Below are 18044 nucleotides of genomic sequence, written 5' to 3'. Positions count from 1 at the left end.
TCCATGACTGTCTTTATGCACACGTATCCAATAGTCTATGTCTGCCAGTGACTCTGTATCTGTGCATGTGTCTGTGGGCGTGGGGGGAGGGATATCTATATGTCTATCTCTCTGCATATGTATATCTTCTGCCATGTCTAGTCCCATCTTGGAGACATCCCATCCCCCAGGGCAGGAACCATGGCCAGTGTAGCGTGGGTGCTTGGAGTGGGCTGTTGCTGTGGTGTTGATTGTGTCACTGGGCTGACAGCTACCACAATATCCACTCTCCCGTAGGCTTGAGACTTTCTAGAGAGACCACTTTCCTGCCCCCACTCCCCAACTCAGACACCACAATGTTTATGTAGGAAGAAGGGATAGTGCTACAGGTATAGGGGGGCTGGGGGATTCACTGCAAAGACACCCCCTCACCAGCTCTGACCAGCAGGAAGAGGGACCAGGAGGCAGCACAGCCTGCAGAGGAAGGTTGCCTAGCAACTTGGGAGACTTTACTGCAAACTCACCAAATCCCAAAACTCCTCAGTTCTAAATTAGGAAGAGAGAAGCACAGAGACTGGGCCTGATACCTACCTTCCCACTTCCCCTTCCATCCCCACAGGACCCTAGAGATAGAGTCTATCGGGGAGTTATCTAACCTAAAGGCTACATCTACTCCCAATCAACTAGGTAAGAGGTGTGAGCCCCTTAGGCAAGTTATGGTTTATTAGAGTCAGAAAATGGTATTTTCTACCAAGAACTGACTGAATTCTCACTACATGGGTGGGTTTTCAATAAACTGGGGGGGGGGGAAGAGGAGGGGAAGAAGAGGATGAAGAAGTCTTCCGTAACTCTAAAACTTTGGAAACACAGCATCAATTTAGTTTTGAGGTACCAAGTTAATTAATCTCTATCCCTACCTTTGCTCACAATATAGATCATCCTTTCTTTCCTTTGTTCCCAAGAACTTCTATGTTATCCTTTCAGAATCAACCTATGCTTTTCCACCTTCTACTTAAGCTTAATTACAAGACATCTCCAGAACTCCATCATCTATCTTCTTTCTTCCCTGAATTGTCCTATCAGCAATTCTCTCTCTCCCTCCTTTAGGTTCTTGATTTAGAATTTTCCATTTTTCTTAAACACATCTTACCCTTATCCATATTATATTCTGCACCATTACCAGCCCTACATCTCTGAAAGTGATAGCCTAAGGTCAAAGACATGAGATTTTCCTTCCTATGTAGATTTCCCCACAAATTCTTTCCCCTCAGCTTTTCAAATACTGCATCCTCCCCCTAACACTTCCATGATCCCAGAGAGAAAAAAAGGAATTCTGATAATTCACTGTACTTTAGGTTATGATGGCTTTCTTCTTTAGATGAACAGGAAAGGGCAAGGGCAGGTGTCTATTTAAAAGCTAAGGATTCCTCGGATCTTGAGAGAACTTCTCCCACAGCAAGGGGTAGGGACACAATAAATTCTGGGAAGACAGCTTTCTTAGTAGATGTAAGGAATAATGGGGAGTTGGTCTTTTAAGATTCTTTCCTACAAATATGTATATATCATATGCAAAAGGAAAATGTATTTTGCAGTACCCTGTAGCCTGTGTATCACAAATTTGCAGGTTGCAATTGCATATGTGTCTTTCTGAGCAGGATGTATGCCTCTTGGGGGAAGGGAGCCTAAGTGTAATTGAGCTAATCTATTTAAAGTATAGCAGTGAGAGTGTGTACAGCTCCTTGTGGGGTATCTGAATTTTTGACTGTGTATAATTATGTGTCCATTACTGGTCTTCATAACTTGTAGGAAGAATATATCTACGCTGTACTGGATATGAAGAGGAGACATCTGATATTTTGGTATGAGGTCTGTGTGTGTTTACTTTGGGGATTCGAGTGAGAATGGAGAAGATGGAAGAAATGATTGGGGGAGGCACATCTCTGAGGGATGGAAAACAAAAAGTGGGGGACCATCTCTCGGGGAGAGCTGGAGCCTCAGGTAACTGTACTGAGATATGTGTCCAGATGGGAGGCTGTATGTCTGTGACAGGTCGGGGGTGTCCTGTTTCCCGTACTCCTTGTCTGTCAGTCTGCCGTAATGGGGAGCAAGAATGTGGGGATTATTCCGTGGGAGTTCGGGAGGCTGTAGGTGTGTAGGAGGAATAGAGGAAGGTGTGTAGGTGGAGGGGCTGGGGCTGCTACCGGTAGGGGTGGTGGGGAGGGGGGAAAAGAGAGGGTATAAAAGGGGCGGAGCCTCAAGACGTAGCCTCGCCTCTCCTCCGCCCACTCAAGTTAAAACTCTTCCTGATTGGCTATCCTACTGTGGGGTTCAGGTTACATCCCAGAGCAGCCCAGAGCGCGGGAGAGAGAGGAATAGAGTCGGGAGCGGATTTTGCACTCTGAGCCGGGAAACCCGAGTCCCCGAAGCGAGTCGGACCGCACACCGCCCCAGCCCCCGCCCCCAGCCCCGCCCAGCCCAGCCCTGCGGTCGGGATGGATTGCTGCACGGTAAATACTAGGACCACCAGAGGTGGGGTCTTAGGGTGCTATTGGGTCAACCGAGCCAGGGGGTCCCCCGAAGCATCCTAAAATAGGGCATGTGGGAACTGAGGGGTGGGCGACCCCAAGGAGGGAATTGGGACATCAGTTAGAGGGCAAAGGTAGCTGCTTGGGGGAAAATTGGGGCAGGGGGTGGGGGCGCCCCCGCTAAGCTTCCAAATCTTAAGAACGACTCTGCGGAGACTGCAATTGTGGTTTATTTAGAACACGAATCTTTTTGGCTTTTTCATTGTCGGAGCTTCCCCAGCCGGAATAGACTTTACTTAGTAAAAAATAATTTTTTAGTAAAAAATAATTATTTAAAAAATAGTCTTTACTTAGTGAAGCTGCGGCAGGACAGAGGGTAGACTGGCAAGAGATACTTTCGGAGAAAGAAGGGTAGGAAACCACAAGATCAAGAAGATTGTGGTGGATCTCTCCCTGGGAATTTGTAGGTGGAGTAGTCTCCACCTACTGCCAGTCTTCTGAGTCCAACAATGCTCTAGGTGGGAGTAATCAGTTAATTGGTTAATGCTGATCATGGACAAGAAACAATCTGGATGAAAATGTTCTATCCCCTTCCTTTCCCCCTCTTCTCTTCAGGGAAGGGGTGGGGGGGGGAGGAATTGGATGAGGTGACCTCCAGAGGTCTCTGCAGGCGAGGAAGGAAATATCTGTAATTTATCATCCACCCACATAAGAAATCAGAACGTAGCAAATAAGAATTTGTCTAGCTGCCCCAGGAACGGTCTGAATAATCTTACTTTATTCACATCTTTTCATTAGTCTAAATCAGTAGAATTGCACATCGGGAAGATTATGAACTCAGAGCCTCTGTCTCTCAAAACGGAGATCAGGCAGTGGGGAAAGATTTAACATGGGAAGAATGGTCCAATTCTGTGAGATCACCATGAAAAGGAGAGAAGAAAATTGAAGAAAAGAGGGAAGCGTTTTGTTTGTTTGTTTGTTTTTGTTTTTTTAAGATATGGTAAAATCTGGAAGAAGAAAGGAACAAATATTGTGGATGAATAGATATTAGTTGTCTAGAAATGGCTTTCTAATCATCTGAATGTTGTAAAAAAGGACTCTGCCACTAACAAGTGGCAAGCCCCACTGCCCACCAGTCAGTAGTTGTAGTTGCTGAAAGGAGTGGGGAAGAGGAGGAGAGGGTTTGAGAGAAAAAATATGGTTTCCTGAACAACAAAATGAGCTGAAAGGTGAGAACAAAGAGTACAGATGCCATAACTGAAGAATTTTAGTACTGGAAGAGGAATGTAATGATATTTAGAATTTAGAATTTGTACAGTATTTTTAAATTTGCAAAGTGCTTTACCTGTATTATTTTATTGATCCTCACAACAACCCTGTGATGTTGGCACTGTTATCCCCATTTACAGATGAGGAAACTGAGGGAGAGAGATTAGAGTGATTTGCACAGCTAAGAACTAATTGAAGCAGGATTTTAAATCAACTCGTCATAACTCCCAGAGCAACCTCTTTGCCTCAGTGAATTTCTCTCCCATATTAGCCTTATTCCCCTGGAGTAACTAGAGAATTTGCTTTATCTCCCTATCATTTGGGATCCAGGGGATGTTACCTAAATTGTGCACTACAGAGCAGTCCAGCTAAAGCCATGCCTGAAAAGAATTTTGATGAGGGCAAGGAGTTTGCTAAGAGAAATTAGGAACTCATTAATACTACAGTCGTTCCTATAGCCCAGTAGCTTTGAAAATTTAAGAGGGTTCCAGAACTGGGTCACCTCCCCCACTCCCACTTCACACCTTCACTACCACCACTACACACACACACACACACACACACACACACACACACACACACACACCCCTACATCAGAGGGATTCCCCTTCTTAGGGATCTTCACTGCATTCTCTATTCTCCTACATTTGTCAGGCAAACTGGATAAATAAATGTTCCCAGATTGTGAGCAGTGAGTTAGCTTTGCTCCTGTTCTGGAAAAAGAAAGTATGGACACAGATTGAAGGGTGGGGCAGGGAAGAAGACAGGGGCTGAGGGGCTCAAATATGGTTGAATTGTAGAGCAAGTATATAGTTGGAATAGAGGTTTCATTCCCCCATTCTTCTCCACAGGAGATATGGCTATTAGAGAATACTATTGAATTCCATACAGGACCTGGAATAGGCAAGAAAAACCATATAGGACTTCTTGAGTATTTAAGAGTAAATAGTGTATGAATGGAATTGGAATTAGGGTATTTGGTTTCTAGTCTCAGGTCTGCCATTGACAGGGTGTCTAACCACGGGTAAATCACAGTAAATCTCTAGGGCCACGTTTCTCATCTGTAAAATGAGAAAATTGGGCCAAAAAAAATCTCTAAGATCTCTAGATTCTATTTAGTCTCAACCCTGAGTCTTATCCCACCTTGTCCTTCCTCTTCTCTCCCTGTTTCACAATTTCCTACTAGTTCTGACTATAGAATTTGGGATAAGGCCCAGCCCTGCTTTGTTCTTTACTTCCCCTTGATATTAAAAAGAAAAAAGCTAGACCTCCCAAGGCAAAGAGGGTTGAGGGGGAAGTGCCTTTCCTGTTGATGCAAGCGTTATAGGTATTAATTTCCAAAGTTTTCTATGTCTTGCTTACTATTCATTTCATATGAAAATGTATACCTCCTCACTCCTACCCTTCTTCCCTTCCAACTACCTCCGTCTTTCCCTAGCTCCTGCTAGGTAAAACTGAGGTGGCCTAAATGAAGCCACAGAATTATAGCCTCTGAACCACCTCGGAATTGAGACTCTCCCCTTTCTGTCTTTCCTTTCTCTTCAATTGGGCTAGCTGGTCCTTGAGGATTGAAAAGAGATGCCAGGAGGAGGTGAGATAGAGGGAAGGCTTTTGCTTGTTATCGCAGGTTTTCACTCTGACTCTGGCTTTGGTAGATTCAATCCTTCTGGGACTTCTCCCTCCACCCCCAATCTTATTCCTTTAGAGTTGCTAGGGTTCTGGAGAGTAGGACTAGTAGTGATCAGTGTACGTCCAGCTCTGAAGCAGAAAAATCACACTTGAGAATTTCGGAAGTGGGGGAGTAAAAGGCCATCCTTTGGTCCCAGGGATCTAAGGAAGAGAAAGGAGAAGGGTCCGTTTAAAAACTAGATGATATTCTAAACCAGAGAAGATAGGGGGACCAGTGTTGCCACTCTAGCTTTTTTAGTAAAGATAGAATATTTTATTAAGATAACATATAAGGTTAAAACTTAAGTGCCATTTAAAAAACCTCAAGATAGTGGTAGAGCCAGAAAAGGGGTTGAAGATGGAATAAGGAGCATGATAAATATATTTCAGAAGTGTTAGTATTGACCTTTTATGTAAAATTAGACTGGGTGTGCACAGAATTTAAACTGATATTGTCCAAATCCCTAGCAACCATGTTCATAAGACCCAAAGGAAGTAGTCTACTGAAACTCCAGAAAAGGAAGAAGCTTACATCTATCTTATCTTCTTCTTTCCCTCAACTCGGTGTCTTAACTTGTTTCTTTTCTGCTCCAGGGAGATCATCCTCCACACTTCAGTCTCAAATACATTCACCCTATTCCCTCTTCCAAGAAGAGAAACTGTGGGAAAGCAATCTCCAAATCCAACTGACTAAATTCTAACTTGCAGTTTCTTTTTTACCTACTCCCAAAATATTTGGGACAAATATGACATAATATAGAAGATTTAATAACTAATGCTGTCAGAACAAGAAATGTTGTGAAAGTAGTGCCAGTGGTCATACAAATTCCCCTACCCTAACCTCCCATATACATATAAATGATAGGAGAAACAAGTCCCTTTAAGAAATGGAGGAAAGTTGCTAGAAATGATATGACAATCAAAACCCAATTTACATACTTCAAAATAAAACTAACTCTAAAAAGGAAGAGAAGCAGAAACTACATAAGCCCCTTGAACCTGAAATCTAATCTATTCTGGATTAATGTGATGTGATTAATACCATTCTCTCACCTCCTGCATCCCCAGCTATGCCTAAATGCAATTTTTAGGGAGGCCATGATTCTATGTGGTCTTTGGAGATCAAAAGAGCCTTAGACTAGGGGTAATTAACCTTTGTTACATCTTGGATCCCTTAGGCGGTCTGTTGTGGACTCCTCAAAATATTATTTTTAAATAAATAAAATAAATATAAGTGCCAAAGAACAAAAAGTTAGTGAAAATAAAGATATAATTTTTTCCCCGTCCAAGTTCATGGAATTTCTGAAATCTATTCTCAGGCTCCGAATGAAGAATCTCTTTTAAAAATTTTGCTTCATCTAGCATTGTGGTTCAATTTATTCATATTTCATGTTGTCCCTGATTCATTCTCCCATAAACACACACATACACCATAGGCCTTTCTGCTCCAGTTTATATTTCCTTTTTCTCTTTAGTAGGTGGAAATGAGTTTTTTCCTCTGCTTCTTTTCCCATCTGGACTTAAAATCAATCTCAATCTCTCTCTCTCTCTCTCTCTCTCTCTCTCTCTCTCTCTCTCTCTCTCTCTCTCTCTCTCTCTCTCTCTCTCTCTCTCTCTTCTACCTCTAGTATTAGAGGTCCAAATTCTTTTGACTGTAGCTGAGATACTCAAACTTGAGGTTCTTTGAGCCAAATCTAGTATCTGAATCTGTGAGATACTATACAATCCCCTTAATTCAGTTACCTAAATCTCTTCAATTGTGAACTCCCTCCCTGAGGGCTGATTGCAGCCCATCTACTTTTCACTTTCCCCAATGTTGTCAGTGACAAATCCTCCACAAGAAGGAAGGGAGAGGAGAAGGGTGAGCTCCACTATGTTGGAGGTTTTTCTCTAGATGTCTTGACATTCTATCTATACCAGTGAAATGTGGGCTATCCCTGAAATTATTCCTTGATTTTGTTAATGAACCAGTCCTCCTTTTTTTCCTGGTCATATGTCTCTCTATGGACATTCTCTAAGCACTTTCTCCTTCAAAATTCATTAGTAAGACTTGAAGCCTATTCAGGGCAATAAAAATTAATCCATATGCCCTCTTTTATATCTCTACAAAATTGTTATGAGGAGTGGAAAACATTGTTGATGAAACTATGAGAAAAGATTCTACAGCAGATTCCATTTTTATAGTGCCATTATTGATTGAAAGACGTAGAGAATCCAACTACCATTTATTGTTGTTGGCTGCTATAAAAGCATTTGATTTAAAACAAAATGCTTCTTTTAAATGGTTCCTTTGACAAGAACCCCAATCACACCTAGTCCCCAAAAAAGGAAAATGTTGCTCATTCTCTGCAGTTCTGGATTCTCTAACCTGGATCCCTTGTAGCTGAAAGATATCTCAGATATCATATAGCTCAATCTCTTTATCACAGCTAACAAAGCCATATGCCCAGAGAGATTTTTAAATTGGGAGTTCTGGGTGGTTATAGATTACTCTGACTAGATCGAGTCTCTGATCAAGTGGGTCTTGGGGGGATCAGAACCGGGAGAGGGAGCTATGCTTCCTGCCTCGTTTCCTGTTGTTTTTGCTTCTCCAAGTTCTACTGGCTATCCAGCTCCTCCCCCATCTCCTAATTCCAGTTGGCAGAATTTTCAACCCCAAGCCTTGGGCTTCCTTTCCTGATAGGGTGTGGCTAGAGAGACTCCGGGACCTCTCCAGTCCCTTCGGGATTTTTCTCCATCCAGGTTTCCAGTGCTCAGGTACCTACCCCCGGTACCCTCTTTCCTATGCTATTCCTTCCCATCTATTCTTGTCTGCAGTCCAGATTCCCAAATACCTTGACTCAGTTCACTCCAAGAAGGTCCCCCTCCCAAGTCTCTAGGAAGCTCCGTCTCCCAAGACCCTCTGGTTCTCGATGTCTCCCATCCCAGCTGGAGTTTCTTCTCATCCCTGATCTCCAACCACACCCCATCCAAGCACAATTCTCTTTTCCTCCCCAATTCCCCAGGAGAGCGCTTGTTCCAAGCCGGACGATGACATCTTGGACATCCCTTTGGACGATCCTGGCGCCAACGCGGCAGCTGCCAAAATCCAAGCGAGTTTCCGAGGCCACATGGCGCGGAAGAAGATCAAGAGTGGGGAGCGAGCACGGAAGGGCCCAGGCCCCGGAGGGGCGGGCGGCTCTGGAGGCGCCCGGGGAGGCGCCGGAGGTGGCCCCAGTGGAGACTAAGGCAGGTAAGAGCCAAGTGTCACCATCTATCCACAACCCTTTCCCAGTTTTCCCAGCATGAGTATTCCTTCCACTCTCATTTCAGCCCTCCTCTCACTCGGGCTTCCTAGGGGACTCTTCTGCTCCAGATGTCCCAAGAGAAGAGCGGCTAATTGTGCTACCCCGGGGTCTGGAGGGATATCGGGGCGGGGGGAGGAAGGCCGAAATCCCTAGCCCAGGTGACTGACTGCATGGTGGGGAGGGGGGGAAAGGCCCTGTGGATTCAGTAAGCTTACCTGTTTTTCTTTCTTTACCTCTCAACCCTTGATCGCTCCTCAACTGAAAGTGAACTGACTGTTTTCTAAGGTAATTATTGTGTTACTCGGGAGGGGCTGGAGTTGCGGTAGTATCAGCCGGGTGTATTAGTATCTTTGTCGGGAGGGGGCGTGTCTGTCTGTGGGAGGTGTCAAATCCTTCCTCTCCCTTTTCTTCAATTCCAAGGCTAGGAGACACCACCTGCTGCTGCCAGAGCTGGGGGAGGTGGAGGGGGGTGAGGGGGAGGCGATGGTGGGGGAAGGGAATCCTGTGAAAACTGAGTTGGTGACCCAGAGACAGAGACAGCATACACACCTGGACAAACGTACAAACGGAATTACACACTTGGGGCCACAGGCATACACAGTGATTCAAACATACGCAATTTCTTTCTCTCGGGTAGGTCATTTCAGTTCAATGACTGGGGGATGGGGAACAGTTTCTGGATAAGTGGAAGTCCCAGGTTAATCTCTTTGGCATCTTTGCGGGGGCGCAAGAAGAAGGGGGGAAGCAACAGCTTCTGACCCCAGCTGGGGGTAGGGATGAGGATGAGTGGGGGGAACAGGAGGCGATGATATTCAGAGCTTCTCCCTCCGCAGTTTCCTAGGTGAGATGGATGCCACGTCCCCTTCGCAGTGACAAGACTTCCTTGCAATGTTTGTGACTCCTTCCCCCACCTCTCCTGCCAGCCTCAGGAGCCCACATGCCACCGGGAGACCCCTCCCCTTCGGGCCGGCTCCTTTCGGAGTCACTCTACCTGTTCGCCAGTCTGAAAAGGGACCTGATTTCCCTATCTTCTTTATCCCTCTCCTCTCCGTTTGTCCTCCTTTCCTCCACCTCCTCGTTTCGCCTAACCCGCTCCACCTCCGCAGCGCACCCGCCCTGCATGAACTCACCATCAACTTTGCTAAGCTCCTCTTCGCTTTCTCTCTGCGGATTGCTGAGAGCGCCCCCAAGTAGTCCCTTTGTGTGTGTGCTCCCTCTAAGGAAACCCTGTTTGTTTCTGCGGGAAGCCGAGGGGTATGCCTGCCCCCCACCCTTTCTCATTATGCTGCTGTAACCATCCCCACCCAGCCCACCCAAGCTCCAAGACTTTGGGCCTTCTGCTCCTCCACAGGCGGTCCCCAGTTTACACACTCGGGGTGAGGGGAGGCTTTTGGGGTTGCCGGAACCCTTCTGGGCTAGAACCTGTTCTGGTTGATGGGAGAAGGAGCGGGTTCCCGTTCCAGAGGTCCCCTGAAGTGATGGAGATTGCACGCCCAGTCCCACGCCTGCCTGAAATTTCCACTCCTGAGCCCATTCCACAACCCTGTGGCCCTCGCCCCCACTGCTGCGCATCCCGGGACCACCTCTCCAACTCTTCTTGTTATGCAAACTCCTAGGCCGAGGTGTTTGAGAGGCGGTGTGGGGGGAGTCAGAAGCTGCCCCGCCCCCTGCCCTGCCCTGCCCGCCCAGCCCCCAGCCGGGCTCCTGGGGCTGTGGCAGAAGGGTTTTTAAATTTTCGTGTGTGCATGTGACCGCTCTGGGTTGGAATGTGAACAATAAAGAGGAATGTCCAAGTGTTACGGGCTACCCTCGAGAAGGGGTTGGGATGGGCTTAAGGAGAGGGAAGGCCCTGGCTTGGACTAGCCCCAACCTGACTTAGAACTTTAAGAAATACAAAGAAATTTTCTGACAGCCCTGCAAGACAGGTAGTACAAGTATCTCCATTTTACAGATGAGGAAACTGAAAGAAAGGTTTAAGTGACTGAGCCCAATAGTTTGTAAGTGACGTGGCCTGGATTCCAAAATATGGCTGGAAACCTCTACCAAAATGTGAGGGTGGGATTTATCTAGATGATTTGGATAGATTGAGGGACATCTTCAGCACACTTTACATGCAACAACTCCAGATAGTCTTTTACTTCCTATCCCAAGGTTCCTGAGAGGTTAGACCCATTCTATCCCCTGATTCAGCCATTCCTTAAAGAAAAAAGCCAGAGATAAGATAAGGAATTTAATTTATAAATCCAAATCCCTGAGGAAAGAAGCAGTAAAGCATGAGAGGTTGTCACACAATCATGGGGAGCTTGGACTTGGTGGTGGTCACAGTGCTGGCAGAAGGGCACCTCTCCAGTAGCCCAACATCTGAAATGCCTCTCCGGGGTAGTGAGTCATAAACCCCTGGGGCCTTGGCATCCTCTCTGATGGAAGAGCAACAAATTCTCAAATAAAACCAGAGATGGTCATCTTTTCTGTTTTCCAGCTTTCCCCTTGAACCCTTGGAACTACTACTTGTGGCTAAAGGAGAGAGTTCTTCTAAACTTCTCCCTTTCAGCCCCCTCTCTTCAATAGATAGATATATGCCCCCAGGACCAATTCCCCCCCCCCCCCGCTCAAAAATGCCCCAGGTTTGGGATCCACACCAATCCAGATTCAAACCTATTATCTCTCAATTTTCCTGGGCAAAATTTTCAGCTCAGATGCCCTTCTTGACTCTTACCAGTCCTTAAATATCCCATAGGAGGGTAACATGTAGTAGAGATGTTGCCTGTGGGGTGCTCTGGTGTACCCTAACCTGACACCACCCTTTCCCTTCCTCTTCCCACCTCCAGCCTCCTCACCTAAGGTCATTGCCCCCATATATCTCTGTTGGCTTCTTACTCCTCTGCTTCTGGAACTTCAGTAGGCAGAATACACCTACCACCAAGAACAGCAAACCCAGGAGGATACCTATCACAGCCCCTGCAACCCGGCCCTTGGAAGGGTCTGAGAAGAAACAAAACTCAGAGGACACTCAAAGAAAAATCTTGCTGTTAACCATCTTGTACAACCCCACCTTTAACACATTTCCCACTGCAAGCCTCCCCAGTCCTGTATCTTTCAAGATAGAAAAGTCTATCCCCATACCAGCCACTTCAAGGGTCAGTTCACAGAAAGCACTGCCTAACTGATTGGCAGCCACACAGCGATAGACTCCGGAGGAAGAGAGAGAAAGGTTGGTGAGGATGAGCCGACCAGAGACCTCATCTACAAAAAGGAAAGAGGAGACGTGATAGAGTAGCTACGTCTATAAGACACAGAAAAACCGGGTGGTGTGGGGCACTCAAGAGCAGACTGCAGTTTGTTGGTATTAGGTACAGGGGCTGCCTCTGTCAGACTCTCCTGTGCTATCCACATTATGTCCCAAGCCCTGCTACAGCCTTTCCCAATCATAGCCACTTCCCCTCCTCCTCCCCACTAAGCACAGTGGTTAGGCATTAACAGTCATAAGAGCATAGATCCAGGCTTACAAGGACCCTTAGTGGCCATCAACCCCAACCTTCTCATTTTAAAAATCAAGAAACTGAGAAGCACAGAGGGCTTATGTGCCTATGCTCACACAGCTAATAAGTGTCTGAAACAAAATTTGAGCCCAGGACTTTCTGCCTCAAAGTCCAAACCATGCCCTAGACATTATGTTATGCTGCTTCTTAACAGTAAGAGCATAGAGTATCAAATAAAAGGGTGATCAAGGATTTTCAAGCTGCAGGACCTTAAGCAGGGGCCAGATCACTTAGTCACATAGATTCTTGGGTGGTCCTAAAGACAGATCTTGCCATTCTAGTTTCCCTTATCATAAATATTGATTTCTCACAACTCCACTCTCCTTTCCCCCCAGTGCACCCCCCCCTCCCAACCAACACTTACCTTGTACCATGCTGCCGGGAGCTGGTGTAGGAATGGAACCCAACCGAACCCAGGTGTACACAGGTCGGGGGGCACCCCCTGAAGAACTGCAGCTCAAAGCAGCACCCCCTCCTACAGAAATATGCCCACTTTGTCCACATGTGGGCTTTGTCGGGGGTACTGCAGATGAAATGTTTTAGGTGAGAGTTAATCATCTGAGCATTTATTAGGCACCTGCTATAAGCCAAACATTAAGGATACAAAAACCAGTCAGTCCCTACCCTCAGGGAACTTATATTTTCTGTTGACAATAACATACATATAATCAATACAAGATAACGGGGGGACAGAAGTGCAGAGGCACAAATGGGAGCTAAAAGGAATTGGGGAAAAGCTTCATACAGTTAGTGGTGCCTGAACTTACTTGTGAAGGACATGAAGAATATTAGGAAGGAAGAAAAGAATATATTCAAAGAGAAGGCAATCAGAAATAGGAAAAATACTGTTTTGTATGAAAAACAGAAAAATAGGAGTCATTAGCTAAACTGTAGAGTACTTGAAGGGGTGTAATGTGTAATAAGTCTGGAAAGGTAATGACTGCCAGATTGTGAAAAAAAGTTTAAATGCCAAAAAGAGTTTGCCACAGAAGCAATAAATTGTGCTTGGAAGCTTTTGTCTAGGGAAGGTCTGTTTTAGAAATATTGATTTAGCAGTTATATGGAAGATGGATTAATGAAAAGAAAAAATGGAGGCAGGGACAGGAATTAAAGATGCTATTGAAATAGTTAGATGATGAGGGCTTGAAAGAGTGGTTGTGGTGTGACTGGAAAGAAATTAATTCTAGGATTGGTGTGGAAGTAAAAATTAAAAGGAATTTGCAAGTGATTAAGAAAAGGGGAGGTAGAGGGAGAGTAAAGATCAAGTAGGACTTTAAAGTTTCAAAACTAGGTAACTGCACCAAAAGTAGTTCTCTTGACAAAAAAAGGAAATAGGGTGAATGTTGGGGGAGAGCAGGAAAGTAGGGGATGATGAAATTAATTATTTGTTTTGGATGAATTGAGTTTGTGGCACCTATGAAACATTGGACAGGAGCAGCTAGATGGTGCACTGGCTCCTGAAGACAGGAGGATCTGAATTCAAATGAGGCCCCAGACACCTAACACTCACTAGTGGGTGACTCTGGTCAAGGCATTTAACCCCAATTATCTTGCAAAAAATAAAAAAGAAAAAGAAAGAAAGAAATAGTGAACAAAGAGCTAGGGTAAAAATCAGAAACCCTGAATTCAGGTTCCACCTGTAAAACCCATTGACTGATCATGGGCAAGTCAACTTTTCAGACAACTCCCTAAGACTATGTAAACTGAAAAGAAGGTGATTTCTCTTCCAGGAATTTGCCATCTCAATGAAATCACAGATCCAGGCCTTATCTCCTATGGGAAGTTAGATAACATCCTATATAGACAACTAGCTACAACTAAATATTGGTGCTTAATGAGGAGGCAACTAGTGATCACTTAAGACTCATTCTCATAATACCAGTCTCTTGCCTTTGTACTTAGGAAAAAAGGTGTCTGAACCCAGAAATGAGAACTTTTTCCTTGGATTGGGCCTGTGGAAGAAGAGCTCAGCTAAATGCTCATTTTAGGGGATAAAGAACAAAGATAGAAGTGGCGTTCCTTAGTAGGAGAGTCTGGGTGTGCCCAATGAGTCTCTCTAAATGAACTTGATACCTGAATCAAAGACGATTATAAATATGCCAGATAATAGTGGGTTTGGCCAATCTCAGAGTGTCTACAAGAGAGGTTGTCTCAGGAGGAAAAGAAATGTTTCCTTGATCTTCTTAAAGTAGGTGACTTTGAGGTTCAGAGCAAAGCTACATCCTTTTTTTTTTTTTTTTTTTTTTTTTTTTTTTTTTTTTTTGTTTGTTTGTTTTATTAAGAAAGCATGCAAAAAAATTTTTGTGAGGCCCAATTCTTCCCCCACCCCTTTCCAGCCCACATGGATGCATCATGAGTGTTATAAGGGAATCACCTAACAGATACCTAAGGATTAAAGGGAGCTAGCCAAGGAAGGGCGGATCTACCCCTGCTCCCTCCTCACGACTTTCCAGTCCCCTCTTCCATTTCTTTTTCTGCCCTGTGAGCTCCTGTTATCACACATCACTCAATACAATGACTACTATATTTCACATTCAGCAAACAGTCCTCTTCAGCACACGTTGGAGTTTGAACCAACAAAGGAGTACTATTTTCTCCATTTCTTCACCAGGGGCTGGGGAAGGTAGGGTGGGACTGAGGTATAGAAAGAGACTTGTCCTATGTATGCAATGGAACAGGGCTGAACTGGGAACTGGGAACTGGGAACTCAGGAGACTCAAATCCCTGCCAGGATCCTAGTCTCAATCCCTAGGACTGCTCAGAGCCTGAAGTTTGCCCAATTCCTGTAAGATGGTTTGCAAAGCTACATCCTAGAGGAAATAGTGGAGGAAGCAGGAAGTGGAAAATACACATATACACACCTACATAAACACACATTGTATGTGTGTGAGTGTATACATGGGTCTGCCAGATAGAGCCCTTCTTACCCAGCACTGTGAGATTGACCATCCCCAGACCATTGCTGTGGAAGTCTGGCGGATTGTTGACCTGGCAGAGATAGGTTCCAGTATCTGAAGATCGAGTGTCTGACAGTCGAAGTGTGGCTACCCCTCCTGTAGGGGGATTCTGCAGCAGAGTGACCCTCTTTGCCTGGGGACCCGTCCGATATAGCTCCTTATTGGTGAAATATAGGATCTTAAGAAATGTCAGAGAAAGGGAAGTTACATATGGTGTTTTTGTGGCTATCACTTCTGTGATATCCCAAAAGTCAGGAACCAGCACCCCCTCCCATAGTGCTTCAAATTTTGCTATTAAATGTGTTAAGGGTTGCTCTTTCTAGATGAAGTCTTAAAATGGACTTGCTCCTGATTAACACAAAAATCGAGTCACAAATTTATGTCACTAACAGCTTGATTTAAATTATTACGTTGAATTTTCTCTGGGACAGGACGAGTTTGGAACTGCTCAACAGTAGAAGGGGTAGCTAAGTGGCAATGGAGCTAATTAGGGTAAAGACTATGGAAGGAAAGGTGAATAGTTATAAACAATTTTGTATAGAATGGGCCTCTCTCTATCAATGGGAACTATAATAGGGACAAACATCAGAGGCTTTGTAGCCATCGCATTCTCTCACAGAAGCTGCTACATGCAAGATTCCTAGCTTTCTACTACTTTTGGATGTTGGGAGAGGTTTGTAGGTTATAGATATGCTAGGAGGTACATCACCACATCCTTCCCTGAGTGGTTACTATGAGTCTATCTCTACACTGGAAAGTTGCCTTCCTCTTATTCCCCCACCTCCATCCCATTCTAGGAGACTTTAGACCTCCCAGTTCACACTCACAGTCTCAGCTGAAGAGAGGGGATTGCCAGGCTGGATAAAACTCCATTTCAGCGCAAAGTTTTCACCCACAGATGTGGAGTAACTACAGGTCAGCTCGGCAGTCCCACCAGCAGGTTTGCTCAGGGGTTCAACTGGCACTTTCACTTCCACAAAGCAGCCTGGGGCTGGGGAAACCCCGAGGGGAATAGGGGGAAACTTAAGCTCCTAGCCAAGAAGGGCAGAAGCAGGAAGAAAAGACCAGAGCAAAAAACAAAACAAAATAAAAAAAGCCAACCCTATATACTCCATCCAAACTCCCCACTCCTCTTCCAAAAACAATGTAAACTTGGTGTCTAGAACTTCTCAGAATATCCTACTCCCCCCACTCCACTCCAGCACAGGCCATTTGAGTCATTCCCTACCCCTTTACCCCCATGTACACACACCATCTTGAAACTTAAGGTAAAAATATCTAGGAGGAAGGGAGGGGCTTCTACTGGCTAGGCTGGGTCTATGGATAAAAGAGAACAAGACAGGGCCAGATATGAGGGTGTGTTTGTAAGTTTCTATGAGTTTCCTTTAGAGTATGAAAAAAACACTGTAATCCCAGAGTTTTTAAAAATCTCGTCGGCAACCCAAATGTCGCTTCTGCTTTTGGGTCCTAATCCGTTCATTGTTTAACCTCAGTTTTCAGGAGACCTCTCCCCATTCTGCTCTAATAAATTCTCCCTTTTAAAATTGTGTTGGTCTAGCCAACATCCTTCTCCAGTTCTGGGACATTCCAGCTATTCAGTTTCTGAGACAGATGAAGGAAGGAAGGTGTCATAGGGGTGATCCTGAACTGTAGAAGTTGAGCTAACAAAATCTGTGTTCCCTCTTCCCTTCTAATCACTGCTTCCAACTCGTAAACAGCAAACAGCCCCCAGCTCCTCACCGATCAGGTAGATGAGGGTCAGCATTGTCCAAAACACCAGCGATCCAGGGAGCCAAGCCATAGCTGCCTTGGGCTGTCCTTCTCTGTGTGGGAGGAGAACCCCGGGTGGACTGTGCACAGAGGTAAGTGGGACTGACTAGCACAAAGAGCAAACAAGAGGGAGAGGCCAGGCCTGGCACCTTCAGGAAATGGTGCTTTACCTGGAAAGAAAAGCACTGGGGAGAGCAGAAAAACCTTGGGAAGTCCATATTTGGAATCAATGCCAGGATAGGTTGGGTCCACAAAAAAGAAGCCCAATCTCAAGCTTTTCCAGGTGTAATCAACTCAACATGCTACACAACAACAAGTGTGAAGGACAATGAGGAATGATGGATTGGAGGCTGGGGACAATAAGAAAACTAGGGGCTAGGAGTAGGGAAATTCATTGCAGGAGGGCAGTCTGAAATCAGAGGAAGGATTCAAGAAGTTCCTCTTCAATCTGACTCGGAGAAATAATAGCATTGTTATATGCGAAATAATACACAAGTGAATATTTTGCATTCTTTAACTGCTATTTTGGTGAATATAATATTAGTGTGACAGACATAGTGGCACTGAGGCACTATGCTTATTACATAGATAGCTACTGGTTCTTGGACAGAGACCCTGCAGCCAAGAAGGACAGTTCCTTTCTCTTCCTAATTCATTTTGAAAATAGCAATTAAGATAAACATCTAAATGAAAACTAAAAAAGAATTGTCTTTGGAACCAGAGGGTTTGAATTCAAATCTTGCCTCTGAGCTTATTATGATCTTTGTGGTCTTGGGACTTAGATTCTTCATCTATGAAATGACATGGCTAAAACAGATAGCCTTTGAAGACTTCCTTTCCAGATCAAGATATTTAATCTTAATACTATGAGAAACTGAAACCAGAGATCATTTGACCCAGAATGTGGAAAGGAAAAAAAAAAAAAAGAGCCAAACAGAATCTCTAGGGCTAGGAGGGTCATTCTCCATAAGCAAAGGCAGAAATAGAGGGAAGGAGAAAGGGGAGGAAAAGGTCAGGTTACTCAATGTCTCCTGAGCCACATGGTCTACT

The 18044-nt window shown here is 44.9% G+C and overlaps 2 protein-coding genes across 4 annotated transcripts; one reads left to right on the top strand and one right to left on the bottom strand.

The window, feature by feature from the left end:
- The first annotated feature begins 1761 nt into the window (after nucleotides 1-1761).
- Nucleotides 1762-10524, top strand: NRGN (neurogranin). Of its 3 annotated transcripts, XM_051986774.1 has the most exons (5): nucleotides 1773-1838; nucleotides 2312-2486; nucleotides 8447-8673; nucleotides 8994-9013; nucleotides 9562-10524. In XM_051986774.1, the coding sequence occupies exons 2-3, from the start codon at nucleotides 2472-2474 to the stop codon at nucleotides 8666-8668; spliced, it is 237 nt and encodes a 78-aa protein (XP_051842734.1). In that variant the 5' UTR covers nucleotides 1773-1838; nucleotides 2312-2471; the 3' UTR covers nucleotides 8669-8673; nucleotides 8994-9013; nucleotides 9562-10524. The 3 variants fall into 3 exon arrangements, with proteins under 3 accessions (XP_051842736.1, XP_051842734.1, XP_051842735.1); XM_051986776.1 differs by lacking the exon at nucleotides 8994-9013 and having other exon boundaries at nucleotides 1762-1838; XM_051986775.1 differs by lacking the exon at nucleotides 1773-1838 and having other exon boundaries at nucleotides 2286-2486.
- Nucleotides 10525-10945: 421 nt separating this feature from the next.
- On the bottom strand, nucleotides 10946-17608 carry VSIG2 (V-set and immunoglobulin domain containing 2). Its single transcript, XM_051986773.1, has 7 exons — nucleotides 16965-17608; nucleotides 16052-16215; nucleotides 15195-15402; nucleotides 12632-12790; nucleotides 11852-11971; nucleotides 11566-11710; nucleotides 10946-11145 (listed from the first exon to the last, which is right to left on the bottom strand). Exons 1-7 carry the CDS (start codon nucleotides 17023-17025, stop codon nucleotides 11013-11015), a joined length of 990 nt encoding a protein of 329 aa, XP_051842733.1. The 5' UTR covers nucleotides 17026-17608; the 3' UTR covers nucleotides 10946-11012.
- Nucleotides 17609-18044: the final 436 nt, after the last annotated feature.

The sequence above is a fragment of the Antechinus flavipes genome, chromosome 3 (genome assembly GCF_016432865.1).
Source record: "Antechinus flavipes isolate AdamAnt ecotype Samford, QLD, Australia chromosome 3, AdamAnt_v2, whole genome shotgun sequence".
Taxonomy (NCBI): Eukaryota; Metazoa; Chordata; class Mammalia; order Dasyuromorphia; family Dasyuridae; genus Antechinus; species Antechinus flavipes.
Note: the sequence above shows the minus strand (reverse complement) of the source record. Positions and strands in the feature narration are given on the sequence as shown.